General features: G+C 43.9%; 1 protein-coding gene across 1 annotated transcript in view; it reads left to right on the forward strand.

The window, feature by feature from the left end:
- Nucleotides 1-23,335, forward strand: part of Tmem132d (transmembrane protein 132D) — a 621,098-nt gene that overhangs the window by 423,203 nt on the left and 174,560 nt on the right. Inside the window, exon 4 of the mRNA XM_050146634.1 lies at nt 13,884-14,067. Coding sequence (XP_050002591.1) covers nt 13,884-14,067 — 184 coding nt within the window. The remainder of the gene's footprint in view (nt 1-13,883; nt 14,068-23,335) is intronic.

Here is a 23,335-nt window from a genome sequence, read left to right on the forward strand (position 1 = left end):
ACACATGAGGAAATCAATCTTTAGCCTTCCCACAGTGTTTCATAAGCACTAAATGAAGCTTATTTGAAACTTGATATGCAGTTTTAAATACAAGCTATCACACCCAAAGTCTAGAGCACACTCACAATTGTGTCCCTAAATATTTGCCGCGTTGACCTTATTTCATCCGTGCTGCTTGTGACAGGGTGGCCTCATACAGATGTGCCTGTCACCACTGTGCACTTTAAGTGGGTGTAACTATGTGAATGATGCCCCTGTGGTGTTTACTGTACACTCGGCACACCATATACCCCCGATGCCTGGAATCTGAGTGCCTGGGGAGAGCCTTGGACCAGTGGACCAGAATTTCTGGGTGCTCCTTACCTAAACAGGGAAGAGGGCTCAAAGGGTCCATTCTTCATACATCTTCTCCCATCTGATAGAGGATCCATCTTTCCAGAGTAGTGCTTTTCTGCTGCTCAAAACTAACTGTTCCCCATGGGGGCTTTACAGTGGGGCCTTGAGAGGAACACCATCACCTCCATCCCCATTACTCCTGTCAGCATCACCATTATCATCATTACCACATCAGCACCATCACCGCTGTCATCTTCATTCACGGCCATCATATATCCCAGACTAAAGAGCCAACCTACAGTCAGTGGAGACAAGCCCCTCCCTCTCAGCATTGTTTGGGAACATCAGGTGTTGCCAATGTACAGCTGGCCTCCTGATGTGTCTCCTGAAGCACCAGGCTTGTCTGTGGTGTAGACACAACTCCATATGTTAATCCTAAGCCAGAACACTTTATGATGGGGTTGTTTGTAAATGGTTCCATGTTTACTGGTTGCTGTGCTGAATAATTGATTGGATTATTATAAGGTTGAGCATAATATATGTGATGCTGATTAGTCTCTTTTTTATGTAAAGTGGCTTATTGCTTCTGAACTTGTTGCAGCAGAAATGACACATGGGCCACAGCACAGCCCACACTCCCGAGTGGAACATGTTGATGGGGATTTGGGTCACTGAGGAAGTTCCTCTGGTCCACCAGGCAAGGACCTGGCTAAACAAAGTGCTTAAAGTGATTCCTCTTACTAGCTTTGAAGTAGGCTCTGTGTCCTGTTTCCAAGAACATTGTTCCAAACACTTGGGCCTCTGTGAGGCACCTCCCACTGGCCCTCATCTAATGATGACCACCAGGACTGCATTTAGAGTCACACCTGCCATCCCAAATAACGTTATCTCAGGACCTTCAATTTATGGCAAAGTCCCCTCTGCCATATAAGGGGCGGTGACAGGCTTCGTGGATAAGGACATAGGCAACTTCACTACCCCTTGATTCTAGAGAAGTAGTTGAGAGATGTCAATCCCAGGGAGATTGAAATCATCTTCTGTCTGTTCTCATTGAAATCTGATAGCCCGGAGTGTGTGGTCTCCCTGGGAGCGGAAGCCTTTCCAAGTGTTTCCACATGGCACCATGGACAGCATTTACAACAGAGCACAGCTTACAGGTGGCTTCTCCAGGTGTTGTCTGAGACTCACAGCTGGAAGGAGGTCAGCATTCAAAACCACACACTGAGCACTGATCTTTAACCTCCCTTAGACCCCATAAGCACTAAATGGAGCTTATGTCAAAACTGATACCCAGTTTCAAATGCAAGCTATCACCACCAGTGCCTTGGTCATAGCTTCATATGCATATAACCTTAAACCCTTGGCACAGTGATCTCCATTAATCATTGACAGGATAGCCCCATACAGCTTGCACATCACCACTGCAGTTCAAACAGGTGCCGCATGCCACTTAGAATTCAAAACACCATGTCCCTTGAGCCTATAATTCGGGTTCTTAGAGAAGCTAAATAAGAAGGAGAACCCAAAGAAAAACATATAGGCATCCTCCTGAATATTAACCTTCATCAGGCGATGAAAGGAAACAGAGACAGAGACCCACATTGGAGCACCGGACTGAAATCTCAAGGTCCAAATCAGGAACAGAAGGAGAGCGAGCACGAGCAAGGAACTCAGGACCGCGAGGGGTGCACCCACACACAGACAATGGGGATGTTCTATTGGGAACTCACCAAGGCCAGCTGGCCTGGGTCTGAAAAAGCCTGGGTTAAAACAGGTCTCACTGAACATAGCGGACAATGAGGACTACTGAGACCTCAAGAACAATGGCAATGGGTTTTTGATCCTACTGCACGTATTGGCTTTGTAGGAGCCTAGGCAGTTTGGATGCTCACCTTATGAGACCTGGATGGAGGAGGGTGGTCCTTGGACTTCCCACAGGGCAGAGAACCCTGATTGCTCTTTGGGCTGACGAGGGAGGGGGACTTGAGTGGGGGAGGGGGAGGGAAAGGGGAGGCGGAGGTGGGGAAGAGACAGAAATCTTTAATAAATTAAAAGAAAAAAAAACATGTCCTGAGGTCTGATAGTCACTCAAAACAGTCCTGATTGAGGGGCATTGTATAGTGTGCAAATCTGGGGCCTTCAGAACTCTAGATTCCTTTCTGGTTGTGATAATAAAATTCCTTACCAGAAAGCAACTTAGAGGAGAAACTTACTGTTTCAGCGAATAGTGGCAGGTTTACAGCCCATCATAATGAGGAAGTTAAGGCAGGAACTTTAAAAAGCTAGGCATATCCACCCACAGTCAAGAGCAGAAAGCCGTGAAAGCACACAGGCTTGCTTGCTTATTAGCGCTCAGCTCCATTTCTCCCTTCTTATACAGTTAAGGACTCCACGCCTACGGAATGGGGCTGCCCACAATGGACTGTGTCCTCTCAATTGATGAACTCAATACAGTCTCCCACAGACACACCCATAAGCCAACCCAGGGTAGACAACCCCTAACTGAGACGCTCTTCCCAGCGACTGTGGGTTGTATTAAGCTGATGTTTCAAGCTCGCCACCCCAGGAGTTAAGGTTGATACATCCTTAGTACCACAATCAGGATTCTATACTGGGTGCATTTGGTTCCAAAGTCCATTCTATCAACCACCACACCGAGGAACACAAACTGTAGCCATTGAAGATGGACCATGAAGGCTGGAGAGAAACAAGAGGGCACTTATTGCTGTTTCCTTCTCACGCTACTGGAAATGAACACACATAACTTGCTGGATGAGATAATGCAAACGCGCAAATTTCCCTCCCTTGTGACTTCATAGGATTTTAGTAAATCACCCATCATATCCCAAGCCAAAAAGGTAACGTTGACTTGAAGTTTATCTTTAATTATATTTAAATCACAGAGCCTAACTGAATGTATTGACATTTATACCAAGAAATTAATTGACATTCCATTAACCTCAACCAGCAAATTAATTCTTCAGCCCCAGACCTTGGGCACTAGAAGCCTGAAGCTCAATTATGTATTGATCATGGGCGGTGACATGACAGTCTCACATGGAGGTTTAAAGAAACAGAAACCTTTTTTTTGTAGGAGGAATTACCTATATACATATTTGAATTAATTTTATTGCAAGATAATAAAACATCTCAGCCCGTGAGCTCTGTCATTTGTCATGTCAGATGGGAGCTGAGAAAACCATTAGTAGATTTAGTGCCCATCATCGCTATCAATTAATAACCCCCTTTTTGAATTTTCATGTGAACGTAAGAGCTTTTTAGTCCAGCAATTCAATTCAATGACATGCTTAAAGAGATTGTAGATAGAGAACAATAATGTCTGTAGGCCTTTTATTTCAGTGTGGCACTAATACTGTTGGATGTATACTTGCTTCAGATATCAGGTATGCTTTGGCTATTGGGTTCAGGGGCGGTGTGTGTGTGTGTGTGTGTGTGTGTGTGTGTATGTGTGTGTGCGTGAGCATGGGTGCATGTGTGTGTGTGTGTGATACACCTTAATTTTCTGCTGAAGATGTCACACAGCCATGGTGAGGCTTTCCCACTTCCAAACACCAAGATACTTGCAAAGACACTTAACCCTGCTTCACATCTGTCAATCCTGGAGGCATTCTGCTGAGAGGAAGTGTAAAGAAGTTCTGCTTAGTTTATCTTAACTTAAAAATAATAAATAGTTGCAGTGGGGTCTAGGGAGCAGTGTCACCAGACATAGTAGTAGAAATAGTTCCAATTAAAATTTTGTGCTAGGAAATCTTATAACGCACACCTTTATAAACTCCTGCTAGAACGCTGACGGTTTCTTCATCGGTGTTAGTCCATTACAGACCCTTCTCAGTTCCCCAAGAAGGGAGAGGCTGAGACAGTCAGAAACTAACTGCATGATTGTCTTGCTTACATTTCTTGCCAGTTACACCTTACTCTGAGTTTGTAGCTCCTGCCCAAGTTGCACGGAGGGCAAAAGCTTCATCACGAATGCTGGGCATTCAAGGTACCTGTTTATGCAAGACAGGATGTGGTCTTGAACAGTCTGCAGCCTTGGCGAGGATACTAATGTGTCTGTGGCATACAGAATGGATTTCGTTCTTTCTTTTTGAGTGGGAAAAAAAACCTCCCAACAAAAAGAAATGTATAAAAATAAAATATCTCTCTATCTCCAAGCGAATATGTTTAAGAAAATGTCACGAAGTGGAGATGAAAGATTTAGTGTTATTTTTTCCTCTGTTTGTCTGCTGTAGCGATTCCAGCTCAGCAAGTGTGGAAAATGCCTTCCCTTTGGGAGTGGAGGGGGCTCCTCAAAGATGTCAAGGGCACTCGCTGCTTTTAGGTAAAATTATACCTTTTGCAAACAGCTGATTTCCCATCGTCCATCTTTGTGCTCTCTCTCTCTCTCTCTCTCTCTCTCTCTCTCTCTCTCTCTCTCTCTCTCTCTCTCCACTTTGGAACATGGAAAAAGCCTCCTGAGCTATGGATTAACAGGTAAAGTATGCCATAAAAGATTATTTAAGTCAATCCAGGTAAAACAGAAGTGGAAATATAGCTAAAATAGGAACAAAAGGGGTCAAATTGGGAACTTGTCTTTTAATAATGAAACTTGAAACCTAGGGGGCAAGGCTATTTCATCTCCAATACACTGATCATATAATTAGAATGTTGAGCTTGCTCTTAAAGACTGATGTGGACTTTGCCTAAGTGGGAGCGGTTCTCTCTTGCAAAGAAAACCCCATTTTGAATGAATAACTGTGTTGCTGTGTAACAAATCTGCACACCCTAGATAGGGTACCCTAAACAGAACAAATAAGCAGCTGTACTCAAGTCTAGCTGAAGTTGAATTGGGGTAACCCACAGGAGCAAGGGTGAGAGGTTACTTACAGGAACGTGAGTGAGGGGTTGCTTACAGAAGCATGGAAGATGGGTCTCTCACAGGAGCACAGGCTAGTGCACCCAAGCAAAGCTCCTCCTGTCAGCAATAGCTGTTTGATTCCGTATTCTCTATGAAGTGTGGGTCTGTGTGAGCCCTCCCTTGTATAGCAAAATGTCTATGGTCCAGATCTTGTGTGGGTCTCCTCAAGAAGGCACAGACTATGTCCTATCCAGAAGACAGCATCCCAAAGTATTACATCACCGTTACATTTCTTTCTGGGACTTCTGCTTCATATTTAAGATGATGACATGAGTTGCAAAGGGTCCAACTGGTCAAAGTTCATGTAGATTATCACATTTGAACTTCCCTATTTGTTAATCATTTTGTGTGTCACTCAAGCAATATAGGTTAGTCCTCATCTGGAAACTTGACCCCGTCCTAGGTCAAGACTGTTTGTGTATTTGTCCATCCTGGTTAACTGGGGTTGCTCCTCTGCATTCAAGGGCAGGGCTTGAGATCACAAACATGTGAAGGATTCTTGCACTTAAGAAAAATGCCCCACTCCGATTAACATTCTAGAGTTCTGCAGAGATTCTTGTGAAATCCATAACTCATCTAAATGAATGCCCCCCTTTTATTTTTTTCACTTTCCACTGAAGCTTGGCCTATTGCTCTATTTCAGCTGGGATCATTTTTGTACTTTTTAGTACCTAAAAGAAAAAAAAAGCTGAGTATATGAATTCTAACCCTAATGGCAGCCTTTATAATAGGGCCCGCCTCTGCCAATTTCTCTCATTCCACTTCTATTGTTCCAATCCGGAATAGCCCCAGGTCAACTCTTACATATGAACTTTCTCATTAGCACTGAGGAGAAGTACTTGACTGGTTCATGTTCTCTTCTAGAGGAGTTTCTATGTAGTGAAGTAAATACCATTTTATTATTTTTAAAGGTTATTAATTTGTCTTTTTATTCTCATGATAAAGATCAGGAATTGGCAAGTTTTCCATGTAAGGGGTAGGATAGCAATATGCCAAGCTTTATAGACCATGCATGCTCTATGCTGTATACTCTTTTTTCTTCAAAAATTAAGCTTAAATTTAGCTCAAAAATAAAACAGTACATAAGCAAACTATGACTCGTAGATGACTGACTAGCCATAGCTGGCTGCTTGGGGGATAGTTTTAAAGACTTGCATGGCCTTCCTACCAATCACCTGCACCTCCGGCCCCAGTCAGTCCCAGTCCCAGGATTTCTTTTTGTGTTTTGTTTTGTTTTGCTTTGCTTTGTTGGTTTTTCAAGACAGGGTTTCTCTATACAACAGTCCTAGCTGCCTAGCTGTTCTGGAACTAGCTCTTGTAGACCAGCCTGGCCTCGAACTCACAGAGATCTACCTGCCTCTGCCTGCTGAGTGCTGGGATTAAAGGCGTGCACCACCACTGCCCGGCTCCATCCCAGAATTCTTAAGATCCCAGTCACACCACAGAGACTTCCTCAGTTTTCACTGTACTGTACACACAAACCCTGGCCCATGAGTTTCCCCTCTTTGGCGATCTCTCTCTTTCTCTCCTCTAGAATGACTCTGGTCACAAGAGAGCTCATGAGATGACAAATTTGTGGTGGCAAAGAAGATCTCATTATAAAGTACATACATTAAAGCAGTTGTGCATATTTTACTTACTCATAAAAGGTCTTATACAGAAAATGGTAATGAAGAAGTTAGAAAAAATGTACCAGTAATGGAAAATTTTAATAGCATGATAATGTCTAAGGAGAAACAATTTGTTTGAGTAATATCCCCATTTTAATCTTGAGAATGAGACATGAAAGAGGATACAGGAAAGGAGGACAGTGGTCCTTCCATGTGGGAGACATCTGGTCCCTTATGTCTGCATCAGATGCAAATTTCCCAAATGCCACTGCAGGCGAGGACCACGGTAATGTGGGGAGTCCTTCTAAGAGGAGCTGAGCCTGGAGTGAGGCCCTCTGGACCTCCCCTCATTCCCCACTCCTGTTTCTGGAGAATATTTATTAATTGCCTTTGATTTCTGTCCTATTTTTGCTTTCTATTACTGTCATAAAATATTGGCCAAAAGCAATCTGGAGAGCAAAGCATTTTTATTAGGCTATAGCTCTGATCAGGGACCATCACTGAGGAAAGTCTGGGCAGGAACCTGGAGGCAAGAACTGAAGCGGAGATCATGGAAAAGTGCTTCTTATTGTCTTGCTCCCCATGGCTTGCATAGACGGCTTTCTTACACCAGGGATGGCATCACCCACAGTGGGCAGTGCCATCTCATATTGGTCACCTATCAAGAAAATATGTCACATGCTTGTCCACATGCCAGATTGGTAGGGACATTTCCTCAATTGAGGTTCCTTTCTTCCTAGATGACCCAACCCTGGGTCGAGTTGACAAAAAGACCTAAACAGGATGCTATCCTGCTTATTTTGAAAATTACTTCATTTTCTATAGGAGGGCCAATAAGATGAAGATTCATTGGTATATGAACGTGTGACAAAGTGTTTATAACAATCGATGGAGGACTTTAGGATGGAAGACCCAGCCCAAGACAATGGCTCTTCCCATAAGGTGTAGCTGCCACAAGAGGTGCTAGACTCTCACTGTGGCTCCGTTAGAGGTAGGGCTGGAACATCGAACTGAGCACCAACAGACATTGCTAAAGCTTAGTTCCCAGCAAATAACCCCTCAAATTCAATCTTGTAAACTGGCTCTAAAAACTCCAAGAGAATTATCATGGTTCACTGTCTCATGGACTGTAGTCTGTCTGTTTTGGAGGGGAAGGCATGTGGCAGGTGGCCTGTGATCCAAATTGCTCATCTCTTGACCAATCAGGAAGCAGAGTACAGAAGTAGATATCATCATCAAGGCCCACCCCTGGTGGCTAGTTTCTGTCCCTAGCCCTCACCTCTGAAGTCTCCACAGCCTCCCTAGGCAGTGCCATCTGCTAAGGACTGAATGTTCAAACACATTTCAAACCATAACAGGGACTATCCAAGGAAAGCCAGACTTGGGTCATTAGTATTGAAAGTGTTTAGAGCTAGGGTTCAGGCACAAGGGGACTGTGGAATGGATGGGGGAGCCTGCCCAATTCTATGGACCTAATATCACACGTCTTGCACTTGGGTGATCTATTAGAAAGTGTGTGGAAAGGGGAACCGGGAATACGAGTCAAAGGGTTCCCTAAAGAAAGAGTCACTTGTGTTCTAGATGGTCCCCCCTGACCCTACCCCTCCACTCCACCTCTGGCTTGGTTTCTGTTTCCTAAAATTTCACCACTTTATCCTTCAGGGAACCATCTGGAGCAGCCTAAAGTTGGGAGTGAAATTTCACTCCCTGTCTCCCACACCCACGTCACCGTGCAACCACAGCTCTCACACACACCCCGGAAGCCAGTTGCCCATGTGGGTGGCTGCAGAGTGAAAGTGGATCACTAAAGTGCTTCTTAAAGCCATACTATGATATATTGGCTTCTAATCGGTAATAAATAACAACAAACATGGATAGTATTAAGAAGTGTTAACAGTGCTCTAGTTAAGTTGTCAGCTTGACACACCTAGAGTCACCTGGAAGCAGGGAACATAAACTAAGGGATTGTCTTGACCAGACTGGGCTTTGGCCATGTCTGTGAGAAACTCTATTGGTTGATTATTGATGCAGAATGGCCACGTCCTCTCTTGAGGTGCCATCCCTCCTTTGGCAAGTGGTCCTCGGCTGTATAAGAATGGTAGGTGAGCATAATCTCCAGAGCAAGCCAGTAATCCATCTTACACCATAAGTTTTGCTTAGATTCCTGTTTGAATTCCTGCCCCGACTTCCCTCAGTGATGGACTATGATCTTGAAATGTAAGCTAAGTAAACCCTTTCCTCCCCAGGGTGCTTTTATTCAGAGTGTTTTATCAGGACAACAGAAAGGAGACTGGAAGACTTAATAACTCGAGTTCTCCACTATTAATATTGCTCCCACCCAAGGGTCAGTGTCTATGTGGTGTTTGATCTTTCGAAATGCAACGTGTGATGAAGCGTTCACAGGCAATATTCTAGTTTTCATGCCTCCGCTTTGATTTACTGAAACATCACAGGACTCGGAGAGTTGGCAGAGGACCCTAAAAGCAAAGTTGATTTCAAAGTGTCTTGAAACAACCCTTTCTCTCTCTGGTGAGGCTCGTAGAGTATATTTAAAGGGTGTGTGTGACATAGCTTCAGTTGTCAACTTGACAAACCAGGGAACAAGAAACCTCATTTGAAAAATTGCCTCCATCATATTGGCACATGGAAAAGTCTTTTGGGCATTTTATCAATTTATGTTTGTTGTAGAAGGGCTCAGCCCACTTAGGGTGGTACCATGCCTGGGCTGCTATTCCTAGGCTGTATATGAAAGCAGTTAGAGCGAGCCAAAGGGAACAAGCCAGTAAGCAGCATCCCTCTGCCTCCTTTGCTCCAATTCCTGCCTCCAGATTACTGCCCCGATTTCCCTCTGATGGACTGTGACCTGTAATGAAGACTTTATTCTCCACATTGCTTTTAGACAGTGTTTTATCTCAGCATTGGAGAAATAAATGAGGATAGCTGGATGATCGATAGGTCCTTCCTTCCTCCTCTTTGGGAATCCATGGGTTGTGCCGATACCTTCCCAGTGCCCCTCTATTCATCCGCCCCTCTCATGAGATGCTAGATTTTCCTGTGTCCTCATAGAGAAACTCTTGTCTTCCTGTGTCTACAGTATTCCTTTATGGATAGTCTGCAGCACTTCCTTGATGGTCATCAGTTTCTCTGACTTCTGCTTGTCTTGAACAAGAAAAGAAATGTTCATATTTCTCCCGCAGTTTCACGAGGCATAGCAACTTTGGTTAACAGTGACTTATTTTAGTGATTGAAACATATTATTTATTCCATGCTTTTAGGGTTGCTGATAAGACATCTGGTGTTGTTTTGATGTTGCTGCCTTTGTATGTGAGGTGCAATTTGCCCACTACAGCTTTCAGTGTTATTTGTGCTTCGCTTCATGTTTTTTGTCTTGTACAGGTGGTGTGTCATGGAGGGGTTGTGCTCATCCTATCTGTTTGGCTTCCGAATATTGCCCGTGTTTGCATGTCCATCTCTTCCTCAATGTCAAGGGAATTCTCAACTATAACTTCATCAAATTAATTATCCAAGCCCTTTAGACTTCATTCCAAATCCTTTCTCTACCTCGGGGACTCTTATGTTGGTCTATTGAATATTTCTACGAGTTCTTGCACAATTTTGTCATTTGTGTTGGTTTTTCTTTCTTGTATGTTGTTATGCACTGTCTCAGCCTTGTCCACCAGTCCTAAAGTCCATTCCTCTGACCAGGCTTGTCTGTCCAGTGCTTTCTATTGTCTTTTCTTTTAATGTTATTGATCGACTCTGCATTTCCAAAATATCTGTGGTTCTACTACAGTGACTCAATTTACATGCCACCTTTCCTGCCGATGTGCTCAAATCCTCACCCCAGGGTACTGAGCATCTCATCCACTCCAGTCACTTTCTTGTCTGGGTCCCGAGTGGATTTTCTTACATCATTCAACTGCTCTCCGGAGTCTTCTGATGGCCCTTGATTAGTTTTTAAAGTAAGACTCTGATATCTTTTTCTGGAATCCCATCTATTTTATTATCTTTGTTTTCTGGTATTGAGACATCACTTTGTGAAATGCCATTGTGCATTGCTGGCTCCTGGCTTTTGCTCTCTTTGTGTGATTTACGCAGTTGTTAGGATGTGTGTGTCCTCTAGGATGTAGCTTATCTTTTATTAGTTTTATTTTTTCTTTATTTTCTTTTGTTTTATTTTTCCAATGCTGGGGATTGTACCCAGGGCCTTATACTTCTAGGCAAGGGCTCTGACACTGAATCAAAGTCATACTTCTTTTTGTTTTCTTTTATGTGAATCTCCTGGTGAGTTGCCTTGTCCTTGTGTGGCATTAGATTGGAGATAGAGCTGACTGCAATAGCACATATGGTGGGTTACCAGTGGTCCAGGGACTAATAGCAGCAGAGAGTGAAGACACTTGTGACCTCCACCTGCATTCTCTAGAACTTTCAGATACAGAATCACCAAAATTCCCATTGCAACAACAAAAAACTCTGTAACAACTTGGTTTATGGTAATTTTTTTTTTTAGTGCTAATGGTCTCAATGTTTGAGTAGTGAAGTAAAAAAAAAAAGGAATGGATAAGAGAGAAAGCAGAGGTATAATCCGAATGAGAGGAGAGTGTGTGATTGGGTACACAGTGAGTGGCAGGAAGACTGTTGTGTGTTGGATGTAGGGGAAGAAAGGGAAAACAACACAGGCTTTTCCAGTGACGATACAAATTAAGCCACAACAAATAACCCAAAGACAGAAGTGGGCATTCTATGAACCTAATCAAAACAGTTAGTTAGAATTAAAATAATAAGGGCTGGAGAGAGGGCTCAGTGGGTCAACTTCTTATTGCCAAAGCTTACAACCTCTGTCCTGTCCTCAAGACTTATGTAATGAAAGAAGAGAACCATTGACTTCTACGTGTATGTGGTGGTACACACACACACACACACACACACACACACACACACACGTACACACACCAGTGTAATTCAAAAATAGTAAGTAAACAGTAAACAAACAAAAATTAAATTAAACAATAAATATTAAGTGGATAGTAAAATAGCTAGGCATGGTGGTACACATTTTTACTTCCAGTATTCAGAAGGCAGAGGCAGGTGAATCTCTGAGTCTGCTGCCATCCTGGTATACATAGAAAGTTCCAGGCTAGCCAGGATTGCATAGTAAGATACTGCCTATAATGAAATATGACAGAATACAGTATACTTTCTCTCAGTCTGTCTCTTCATGCTAGGGAGATGTACTTTATCTGCCACTGACAGGGTGGGGCTGCTGGTGTCAGACATTCAAAATAAGTCAAAGACAACTTCTAGCCAGAATTCCACCTCTGATTTCCTCAGGTTGCAAATTACAGCCCATCTCTGGTGCTTTGAGGGTGATCTGGGCAGTGCAGGGTTTTCTGTACATGAGTCTCTGAGGGAATGAAGAAGACCAACTGTGTCTGCCCTTTCTAATCTGTTGGATTGACTGTTACACATCCCAACACATACTTCCCACGCTCCTGTAAGACTTCAGGGATGAGAGAGGGTGTTAGGGAGGCAGAAGATGTTGAGGAAACCACCCTAATCACCCTGCTGATACCATCACCTCTATGTGTGCTGTTGAGCATCTATGGCATCCATCAGGACTCTGCCCCGAGTTCTGCTTACACTTCCACCAACCCTGGTTTCTTTGCACTTTGGATCTCCCTACTTCAAACTCCTATGTCTGTCTTCTGGTACTAGGTCCACAGTCTACTGTCCTCTGCCCAACCCTCACCCCCTGAAACATGAAATTCAGGTTTTGATTTGAGTTTTCAGCATCCAAACTGCCAGACTCTAGGGATAGCTGCTACCCAATGTATTTGAATACATGCTTTGAGCAGGACCGGTTGGGAACAGTAGGAACATCTTGGCATGGACTGGTGTAGGGGTGCCTTCTTCTACCATCCTTGTTTCTGTTCTCTGTGGGTCTTTCTCTTGTTTCTGTATTAATGGCTCTTATCTTGATTTTGTTTGATCCAATCTCATGATCTCCAATCAGCCATCTTAACCTGTGTGTTCACAGTGTCTCTTTCTGAGCTTCCAGGTGAGAATTTGCATGTTAGGTGATGTCACTGACATGTTTGCATAAACTGGTCCTCTGTGAAATAAAGCAGCACTAATGATAATAGTAAATGCCAGTGTTTGAAGGCACTTTTGTGAAGATGTGAAACTTGACTCAATACATACATGTCTGCTCACTAATGCTCCTTTAAGAGCCCATCTCAGACAGCCCCTATGAGCCCTCACCTACCCTTCTTTCATCGTCTCCTCAAGAAAGGCTGGCATGAAACCATTTTCTCTCTCACCTGTCACGTAGAAAAGCAGACATTGTACTAGAAAGAAACTCTGAAGAGAAGAAAGCAGCCAGTTAATGAAAATAGCAAAGGCTGCTAAAATAGTTCTAGCCTTCTAGCCTGGATCAGTTTCCAGAGCTGTGTTTATGGGAACTCATATGTCTCGAAACTAGCATTCGTCACAGCCATTCCTGTCTCCGGGTGATAGCTGATGACGTGTCCATGTTTATCAGCAGTGGGATGGTCCCTGGGCCCACATCCTTGCCTGTCTTCTGTTTCCCTGCAATACTGTTACCATCAGTGGAACACAAGGCCATGGCACCCTTTAAAATTCTGTGCACCCAACCAAACAGATTGTGGCTTTGAGATAAAATCAACGTAACAGTGTAGTTGTTACTGGAAATCCAGGAAAGAGCCATTCTTGGTAAAAAACAAAAAAAAAAGAAAGAAAGGAAGGAAGGAAGGAAGGAAGGAAGGAAGATAGATAGATAGAAAGAAAGAAAGAAAGAAAGAAAGAAAGAAAGAAAGAAAGAATAAATGATGATGTCAGAGCCCTGGCAAGGGCTGGCAAGCATGGAGATGGTGGCTTGTCCTTGAATTGCTCAAGGCTTGAAGCACACAAACACAGGTGTGGGCGAAAGGCCACACCGACACAGGTGAGTTCTGTGTCTCAGTTGCTCACCTCTGTTTCCCTTCATTCCTACTCCATAGTGTGGACGATGCCTCCTACGAAGTCATGCAGATTGACGTCGAGGTTGAAGGACCCAGTGACCGACCCACCACACAGCTTGTCACGTGGCAGGTTGAATACCCAGGAGACATCACGTCTGACTTGGGGGTATCCAAGATCTATGTGAGCCAGAAGGACTTGATTGGGGTCATACCACTGGCAATGGTAAGAAAGCACTTGGGGAACTGGGACCGGGAAGGCTCCATGCTGTGATCCAGGTTCAGGAGTGAAGGATGTCAGTCAGCAAAGACCAAGATGGGGACAAAATGGGAGCATAAGCTCACTGCCAATGGCCAACAATATATACTCTAACTGGTGATATTCTTTAACTTGCATTTATAAAATGTAGTCCAGTTAGTAGTTATGAGCCTGTCTTTATGTGAATATTATGGATGGTGGGATGAACATGCATGATATAATGCAGATAAATTAATGATTTCAGACATATGCAACTGTACAGAGTGCTTGGCTTAAGTGTGCATATGCTCATACTGAGATGCAAGGAAGGCTGGGCTGGCAATTCAACAACATTACAGTGGCTTAGACACTGCCACTAGGAACAAAGAGAGCATGTCTTGAAAGATAATGGGGTATCTCTGCAAGGAATCCTTATCTCCACGAGAGAAGAATAGGGTTCCAGGAAGTACTCATCTTAGTTCTGAGGGTCTGGTGTCTTCCACTGGCATTAGCTACCTTCCTGTAAAGAAGGAAAACACAACTCAATTCTGGTCTCCATTTACAAGACATGTGTTCTACTTTGCTTTCTATTGCTGTGATAAATACCAGGACCAAAGGCAACTTGGAGAGAAAGGGGTTTATTTTACTTACATCTTACAGTCTGTTGGGGAAGACAGCTAGTAAGTTTCCCAACCACCCTGACTCAAAATAATCACTCAGAAACCATATTATTGTTGTGAGAATGTTGCTGGGTCCGAAGCTGGAACTCAGGGGTGGAATGCTTGCCTGGCATGTACCAGGACAGGTTTCAATGCCTAACCCAACAAAAATTAAGTTAAATAAATAAATAAATAACTCATGGGTCCTTCCAAGAACTCCAGCCCCTTGCAGACACATAATAACTATTAGCCACTATTATGATTTTTCTGTTATAGACAGCAAGGTACAGAGGACACTCCACAACCACAATAGGTCTGCACATTCTCTAAGGAAAGTGCTTGGTCACAGCCCTGTTCTTCACAGTCTGAAAGCCAGGCAGAAGGTAGACATCTCTGATAAGTGTGCCACACTGAATTAACCAAATTAAAATACTTTGAATTTGACGAGTTCCTAGCAATCCAGCAAAAATTTTGAGCTCTGACTCCCTGTGTCTTGTATCTGGGGCAGTTGAGGGTCCACATGTGTTGGTTGATATAATGCTTCTTATGGGGTGGGTGTTACCATTATGAAATGGTCTTGCTTCTTTTAGTCTGTGTACTCACTAAGTGATAACTGGTAAAGCAACGGAGATGTGTAGACCAGGGGGAGGGTTTGAAGCTAGAGGCATGCATCCCAGAAGGGAGCTTGAAGAGTTGGGGGTCTGATGGTATGGAAAGCCACTGCAGGGAGGACATAGGGCCTTGCCTATACTGGTTTTGTTGTTGTTGTTGCTATCATCCAGAAGTATTCTGGCTACATGTTTAGACAGAATTGTGAGGCAAAGGGGAAACAGAAGATTATGGCATACTCTTCGTCTGCTCTACAAAAGACTTTGTTATCCTGGTCTGCTGGGCTTAGCATATGCTCTCAATTTACTCTCTTTGTGTGCCCAGAATGGAGTTTGTCTGGTGACTCCATGGCTTGGATATTTCATCTGGTAGCTGAGTGACCCTGAACATATTATCATCCCTGTGAACCCAAACTACTAGCAGTCATGTTGGGACTGGAGTGACGGCTCAGCCATCACGAGTGCATACCACTCCTGTAGAGTTCAGTTCCCCAATACCCACCAGGGTCTCAACAACCTTTAAGTCTATAAAAACCATGTCCACCTTGTATCTAGCAGGGTTAGGGAACAGAGACAAATGGGATTTTTGACTGAGTATAACGTTTTCCACCGAACTTCTAAGCCAAGAACTCTGCCAGGTGGCAAGGGAGGCTGAGGAAAGTGAAGTCCCTTCTCAGAGGCTGTCTACCTGGGTAGGTGGATGTAACAGTGAAAGAAGAAAGGGATGCCTACAGCTGCCCCTTACCCAGTGAGCTGTCCCTGTGGTGGGAAAGCAGACAGCTGAGCCATTCGGAGATACATGCTCCTGATAGGGTCTCAGACATCCCTCCTCATTAGAAGTAGGAATGGAAGAAAGACAGCAATAAACCATGTGTTTAAAAATCCCTTCCATAACTCTGTAACACTATAAAGATGTTCCCTATTATAAAATATATTATGGTTTGTGTTTTGATATAGAAATCTTTGCACGTATCTCCCACCGGTCCCTTGAGGTAAACTTTGAGAAATAAATTTTAATTCAAGGATGTGAGTCAGAGGATATGTAATTTTGTAATACAGTTTTGTAATGTCTGTAGGATTGCCTTCGGGAAGTCTTAACTAATTTACAATTCTACCTGCTGTGTGTAAAGATACCCATTTCCCTGCAACTTTTCCAACAGAGAATATTAATTTTTTTCAAATAGACAATTTATTAAGCAAACATCTTATCTCAGTGTCTCCTTAATTTGCCCTACTTGGGTTACATTATTTTTTATTTCATTATTAAATATTTGTCCTTTGCCCATTTTATTATCCTACTGGGAATTCAACTTCTTTTCTTTCTGAAGCTAGAATGTTGTACAAAGCGGGGAAATCACATTTCAAGGGTAGGACTTGCTGACATTAGCTCTTCCTACATTCTTGTTTAACAAAACTGAACCTCGAGGGCCACTGAGTCCAAATCCACTTTCTCCTGTGTGTTAGTGATAATCTGTCTTTTGATTGATGTGTCATGTGGATTCTTACCAGTTTGCTCTTGACCTCCTAATTTCACACATTAGGGGGCAGTGCAAAGGTTGTGCCTGTTTGCTTATGTATATATCCTGGGATGGAACCAAAGGCTAAGCAAGTCCTCAGTTTCTGAATCATGCCTCCAGCCCTTCACTGGGGGATTTTAGGCAGGTACTCTACCAGTGAGCCACACCCCAGCCCCTCACTGGGGGATTCTAGGCAGGGGCTCTACCACTGAACCACACCACAACCTCTCTCTGGGGGATTCTAGGCAGGTGCTCTACCACTGAGCCACACCTGAACCCCTCACTGGGGGATTCTAGGCAGGGGTTCTACCAGTGAGCCACACTCCAGCCCCTCACTGGGAGATTCTAGGCAGGTATTCTACTGCTGAGCTATGCCCCTGGCCCTTGTTTAATTTTTAATGTGATCAAATCTATCAATCTTTCCATAATTGAAATCTCTCATCTTCTCCTAATGAATTCTAAGAGGAAAAGGCACACCTGCTTTATTTGTTCTTACAAAGCCTGGGAATAATACAACACCTGACATAGCACATCCGAATAAGCAGGAAGAACACCAAGATGGGTGCTGAAGACAGGTGCCTCTGTGACACCAGGAAAGCTTAGAGATCAGTGTAGGGCAAATGTCACTCCCCTGCTTCTCAGTGGCTCTGTAATTGCACCTCTAGGAAAAATTTTTAAACTGAGACAAAGTCTCCCCCATGTCCAGTGCTTTGAAAGCTTTTGTACGCTCTTAATCCAATCATGCATTTCTATGAGCTTAATTTTCGCCCTTCAAGAAATCATGCTTTGCTGTATTGAAGGTAAAGTGTTCTTCCCCCTCCTAAGGGAGGGGAATTCTTAGAGAAAAGCTCATTAAGGGTGCATCTTTCTGTTAAGTGCATAGTGACCACACAACAGGGTCTGGTATGAGGCATGCTGTTTGCATTTCTTAGAGGAGCTGGGAGGCTCCTCAGTGGCCCATCGATTCAGGGTGGTGGCTGCTTCTCATCGCTGCTTCCTGATCTTGGGATAAAACTAATTCTGAGCTTATTCTGAGCTTCAGAGACACTGGCCTGCACTTCCATGCGGAGAATGCAATTCACTAGTGAGTCCTTAAAAACTCACTAATAAGTGCTCTTCAAACTTCAATGAACCCTTACTTCCTCTCCTTTGGGGAAGCAGCTGTTTTGAGTGTCATCATGGTGGGTGTTGCTGTCAGCCCAGCACATGGATAAGGGAGGGGCTTAGTCAACTCTTTCTTGGCATTGGAAAAAACAAGTATCCTGCATCCATTTCGTAAACGGGTCTTGTTTTGATTCTGTATCAGCTTCACCTCTGAAGCTTTAATACTGATTATTATTGATCTGGGGCTTGAGATAAAACTCAACCCAGAGATAACAGTCAGAACAGATAGTACATCATCCTTGACAATAATCAGAAGGAGGTGATGTAGGATTCCCCTATGAATGCTGTGAATATGTTTTATTACCATTGGTTAATAAAGAAGCTGTTTTGACCTATAGCAAAGCATAATCTAGGTAGGCGGGAAAACTAAACTGAATTCAGGGAGATAGAAGGTGGAGACAGGCAGATTCCATGTAGCCACCCAAGAAGCAAGAGGTAACAAATCACGAGCCTCTTTGTAAAATATGAAAAACTAGAAATGGGTTAATTTAAGCTATAAGAGCTAGCTAGGAATATGCTTGAGCCATTGGCCAAACATTGTTGTAACCAATACAGTTTTGTGTGATTATTTGGGTCTGTGTGGCCAGGAAATGAAAAAGCAGTCTCAAATTACAAGGAGGTTCTAATTCCAAGAAAGTTTGGTGTGATAATGTCTCATGGTAGTTACACTGATGGCAAAGAGCATTTTGCCTGTTTGTTTATGTTCACACACACACACACACACACACACACACACACACACACATATATATCCTGAGATGGAAACCAAGGCCTTGCATGTGACATGAAGGTGTATACGGATGTGACTGCCAGCCTTCAAGGTCCTGAGTGGTGTGCCATGGAGTTTCAGAACAAGGAATCAAAAGTGTCAGGAACACTTCTGTGGTAGTTTGAATGTAATTGGCACCCATAATCTCATAGGGAGTGGTACTATTAGGAGACGTGGCTTTGTTAGAGTGGGTGTGGCCTTGTTAGAGGAAGTGTGTCAGTGTGTGGTTGGGCTTTGAGGTTCCCTATACTCAGGATACTGCCCAGTGTCTCAGTTAACTTTTGATCACCTGCAAGATGTAGGACTCTCAGCTCCTCCTCCAGCAGCACATCTGCCTGTGTGCCGCCATGCTCCCTACCATGATGATATTAGACTGAACCTCTGAAACTGTAAGTGAACAATTCCAATTAAAAATTTCCTTTTTAAGAGTTGTTATGGTCATATCAACTCTTCACAGCAATAGAAACCCTAACTAAGAAAGCCCCCTTTGTGAAGTGCAGTTTAACAGTAAGTACGTTCCGGCTTTTCCAAGAATTCTAACTGCAAGAGTTCATGAGTCCTAGCCCATCTGCCACGCTACCTCATGGCAAGGGTCTTCCTTGATGCCTACACTCAGGAAGATCGTAGTTGATGCTGCTATTTTCTTGAGTTTGAATGGCAGCAAGCAAGCCTTGCTTCTGCTGGTTGGATTCCACAGTTATCAGCAGACAAACTTGAGATGTTGTAGGAGGACTTAAGTGTCACTTTGATGGCGCCTTTGTCCTTTGTCCTTTCATTCTGTCTCCTAAAAGCATGCTTAAACCCATTCAGTCTCCAGCCCTTCTTCCAAAGCAGAAGCTACTAGACTCCGGGACATGGTTTCTGGCACCCCATTTTCCATAGCTAAATGCTTTCTTCCTCATCAGCAGGACTGAAAGGGCAGAGGCAGTGAGTTCCACAACCTACATAAGTAGGCATCAAGTATCTGTATCTGTCTAGCCAGACCCGACACAAACTTGGTGAGGATTGCTGAATGCTGAGGATTTTTGAAGATTTATTTTTTAATAACATGTATGCATGTGCGTGTGTGTATGCATGTGTGTATGCACATGCACAGACAGGCACAGCAACCACAGAAGCCAGCAGAGGGCGTCAGATCACCCAGAAGTGGAGTTATGGATGTTTGTGAGCTTTCTTGTGGGTTCTGGGAATCGAATTCAGATCCTTTGGAAGAGCAGTCAATTTTCTTAATTGCTGAGCCGTCTCACCAGCCTCCAGAGTGCCATCTGATTTCCTCCTATGGATGAATCTTGGATTATGAGACGATCACTGTCTTCTCTGACACCTGTGTGCCCTTAAGCCCTCTCAGAAATTCTTTTCTCTGGAGCAAGCAGACAATACCTCCCCAGCTTTGAGGGCCATGTAATTTTAGCTCATAAATTTCTCAAGAAATGCATTTCAAAAAAAATATCTATCTAGTACATTTCTATACTTAAGTGAAGCAAATTTTACATACACTGACCATCTCTGTATGACAGGTCTAGAATCCTGTCTAGTACATCCGCCTTGGTGTCTCTCCCAGCAGGAATTGCATGGCCCTCAGCCCAGGGTCTTCTCTTCTCTCTACCCCAACAGAAAGGACAGCATCTACCTACACAGATACCTGAAAGACATGCGTAAGACAAGTCCTACTGTCCATTGCCTACATACACCTGTGGCCAGTCTGTAGACAGAAGAACTCCATCATCATCTCTCAGGAGTTCAGAAAATGTGTGCAGGTAATACAGCGTAGCCCTCACCTGCTGAGATCAGGACTTGGGAAAGAGCCCTAGATTATAGAAGGAAGCTTTCTTTCCTGGCTCCAATAATGAGAAGTCCTTTTATTTGGGGCATAAAAGCGGATTCCGGGCTCTTTCTGTTTGACTTTCAATGGTATTCTTTTCCCATGTCGACCTGTTAATTAACACGCCAGTGCCCCTCTGTTGTTTTACTCTGACTTTTTGAAAATCCAGACTCGATGCAGAGCACGCCGCCACTTTCATTTTCATACTTCCGCAACCAAGTGCAAATTAAGATGCTGCCATGGCCCTTGAGGAAACACGCTGCTCTGAGGCGCCTTATTTCTTTTTATGTTTGTTGAGTGGCTGCTGTTCCCCAAACACGTCTGGATAATTAGAGGCAGCACTTAGCTGCTGCTTGGGTACCCAGGTGAGGCCGTCTGTTCTCCAGAACATACTTCAACCCATGTGATTTCCATCATGGCTCAGAGATGTAGGCGCTGCTCTTGTTCCCACTTCCCAGGTGGAAGGGGATGTACGGAGCCTGCAACCTGCCCTCAAGACACACAATTAAGACGCAGAGACAAATCATATTCTAGATGGATGGAGTTCAGAGTCCAGGCTCATGACCAGCCCCATGGTGCTTCACCCATAGTGAGAACGGGGGGGGGGGGGGGGGGGCCCTCAAGACACACAATTAAGACGCAGAGACAAATCATATTCTAGATGGATGGAGTTCAGAGTCCAGGCTCATGACCAGCCCCATGGTGCTTCACCCATAGTGAGAACGGGGCGGGGGAGTATTGATTAGTATAAGAAGGGATGTTAATCAGTGCAAGAGAAGGGTGTTGACAGGCGTGTGATTATCAATCAGTGCAAGAGGATATTGTTTGGTGCACAAAGGTATTGATGGGTATAAGGAGAGATGTTGATAGGTAAAAGGGGCAAGTGTTGATTTGTGCAAAAGGGTGTTGGTTGGTGCAATGGGAGTTAGCCAGTACAAGAGGAGGGTATTGATAGGTGCAAGGGTGGGTATTGATCAGTGCAATTGATTGATTTGTACAAGGGGGAAGATGTTGATCTGTACAAAGGGAGGGTATTGATTAGTTCAAGGGGCTGTTGATAAGTGCCTGTTCAAGGTGATCTTGGGAAATGCAAATTCAGAGAGGCACACATACCACAAGAGACAGAGAAATCATCCTGAACTTGGAGAAGCCCTTTGCAATGAATTCTTTGTTATGCACAAAGCCACTGCTTTCTCCCCACAGCCCCCTGAGCCGCCTCTGGTGCTCCTTACTTAATAAACCGTCCTCTCCAGAGACGACTAACAGTAAGGTGGCTGGTTGCTCATCTACAGTGCTTTTGTGGGTATGTCATACTAAATGAACACAGGAGGGCCATTGCTGTCACTGACTGCCGTGCAGTTATTACAGCCCCAGCTGCTGTATAGCCAGTTGGTCTCCATGAACAGCTGCTTATGGGGTGATTCATTCTGTAGACCCCACAATAGCACACCCTGCTCGGGGAACATCGACAGAGTCCCCACCGAGTGCCAGGCACCTGTGTTGGCCTTAAAGGTATAGCAGAGCTCATACTCCACCCAGCAGAAGCAGGGGGTAAATAAATCAAGAATAATTGAGCAAGATGATTTCAGAACCAGGGTATGTGTGCTGCAGAGGAAATCCAACAGTGCGCCGTGAAGGAGAAGGGCTGAGTGAGGTGGGCGCCTGCACAAGTGATATCTGCAGGAAGACATGAGGAGCACTAGGTGTCTAAAAAGAAGGAAAAGTATATACCATGTCCCTACAAAGGCCGGTTGGTGTATTTTGAATGGCTTAAATCTGAGTCATGAATTGGGGAGACAGTGCCAGGAGTTGAGGTCAGAGCTGACAAGGGCTGAATAGCGTATGTCCTTATCAGCTTTGATTCATGGAGTGGAATTTCTGGTTGTGGATGCTTGAATCTGATCTGGGTCATTGTCTATTTTTATATGTAGTGTGTGTGTGTTTGTGTGTGTGTGCACATGTGTGTGTGTGATGCAGTACGTGAGTGTGCAGTTGTGCACCAGTGTCATCCTCTGTCACTTTCCACCTGATTGCTTTGAGATAGTCTCTCACTGAGCCACAACCTCACTGTTTCCTCTTGGCTGGATGGCGAGCAAGCTCTAAGGATCTCGGGATCAATATTGAAGTTACAAAGACACACAGCCATGTGTGGCTTTTTACACGGGTACTTGGGATGCAAACGCAGGTCCTCCTGCCTGCACTACATGCATCCTTACCCACTGAACCATCTCTTAGACACCAATGATCTATTTTTAAAATATCACTCTCAAGGCAAAGAGGAGAATACATTTTTGAAAGGGAAGGCCAGTGGTTGAAACAGAAACACGACTTCATCCATAACAGGATGACTGAGTTCGGACAAAGTTGACAATACTGATATTAGAGGCAAATAGAATTTATCAGGATATTTCCCATGTAAAGACATTGAGACTTGCCTAGAGAATTGACAAGATGTGTGTTTGTAGCAAAGATCAAACATGATACTGGACTGGACAGAAAAACACAATGGACTTTTGGATATTAATGATATCAGTGTTCAGAAGCCTACATCGTCTAGTATGGCAACCATGGCGATGTCTGGTGACATCAGGTGCTGAATGCTCAAAGGGTGGAGTTGAGCAATGAACTTTTAAAAGATTACTATAAATCAGAATAGTGTGTCAGTCACTACCCGACTAGATAGGGCATCTTTGAAGTTTTGAACTGGGGCTGCATAA

Source organism: Alexandromys fortis, unplaced genomic scaffold (genome assembly GCF_014885135.2).
Source record: "Alexandromys fortis isolate MF-2015 unplaced genomic scaffold, M_Fortis_MF-2015_v1.1 scaffold_56, whole genome shotgun sequence".
Taxonomy (NCBI): domain Eukaryota; kingdom Metazoa; phylum Chordata; class Mammalia; order Rodentia; family Cricetidae; genus Alexandromys; species Alexandromys fortis.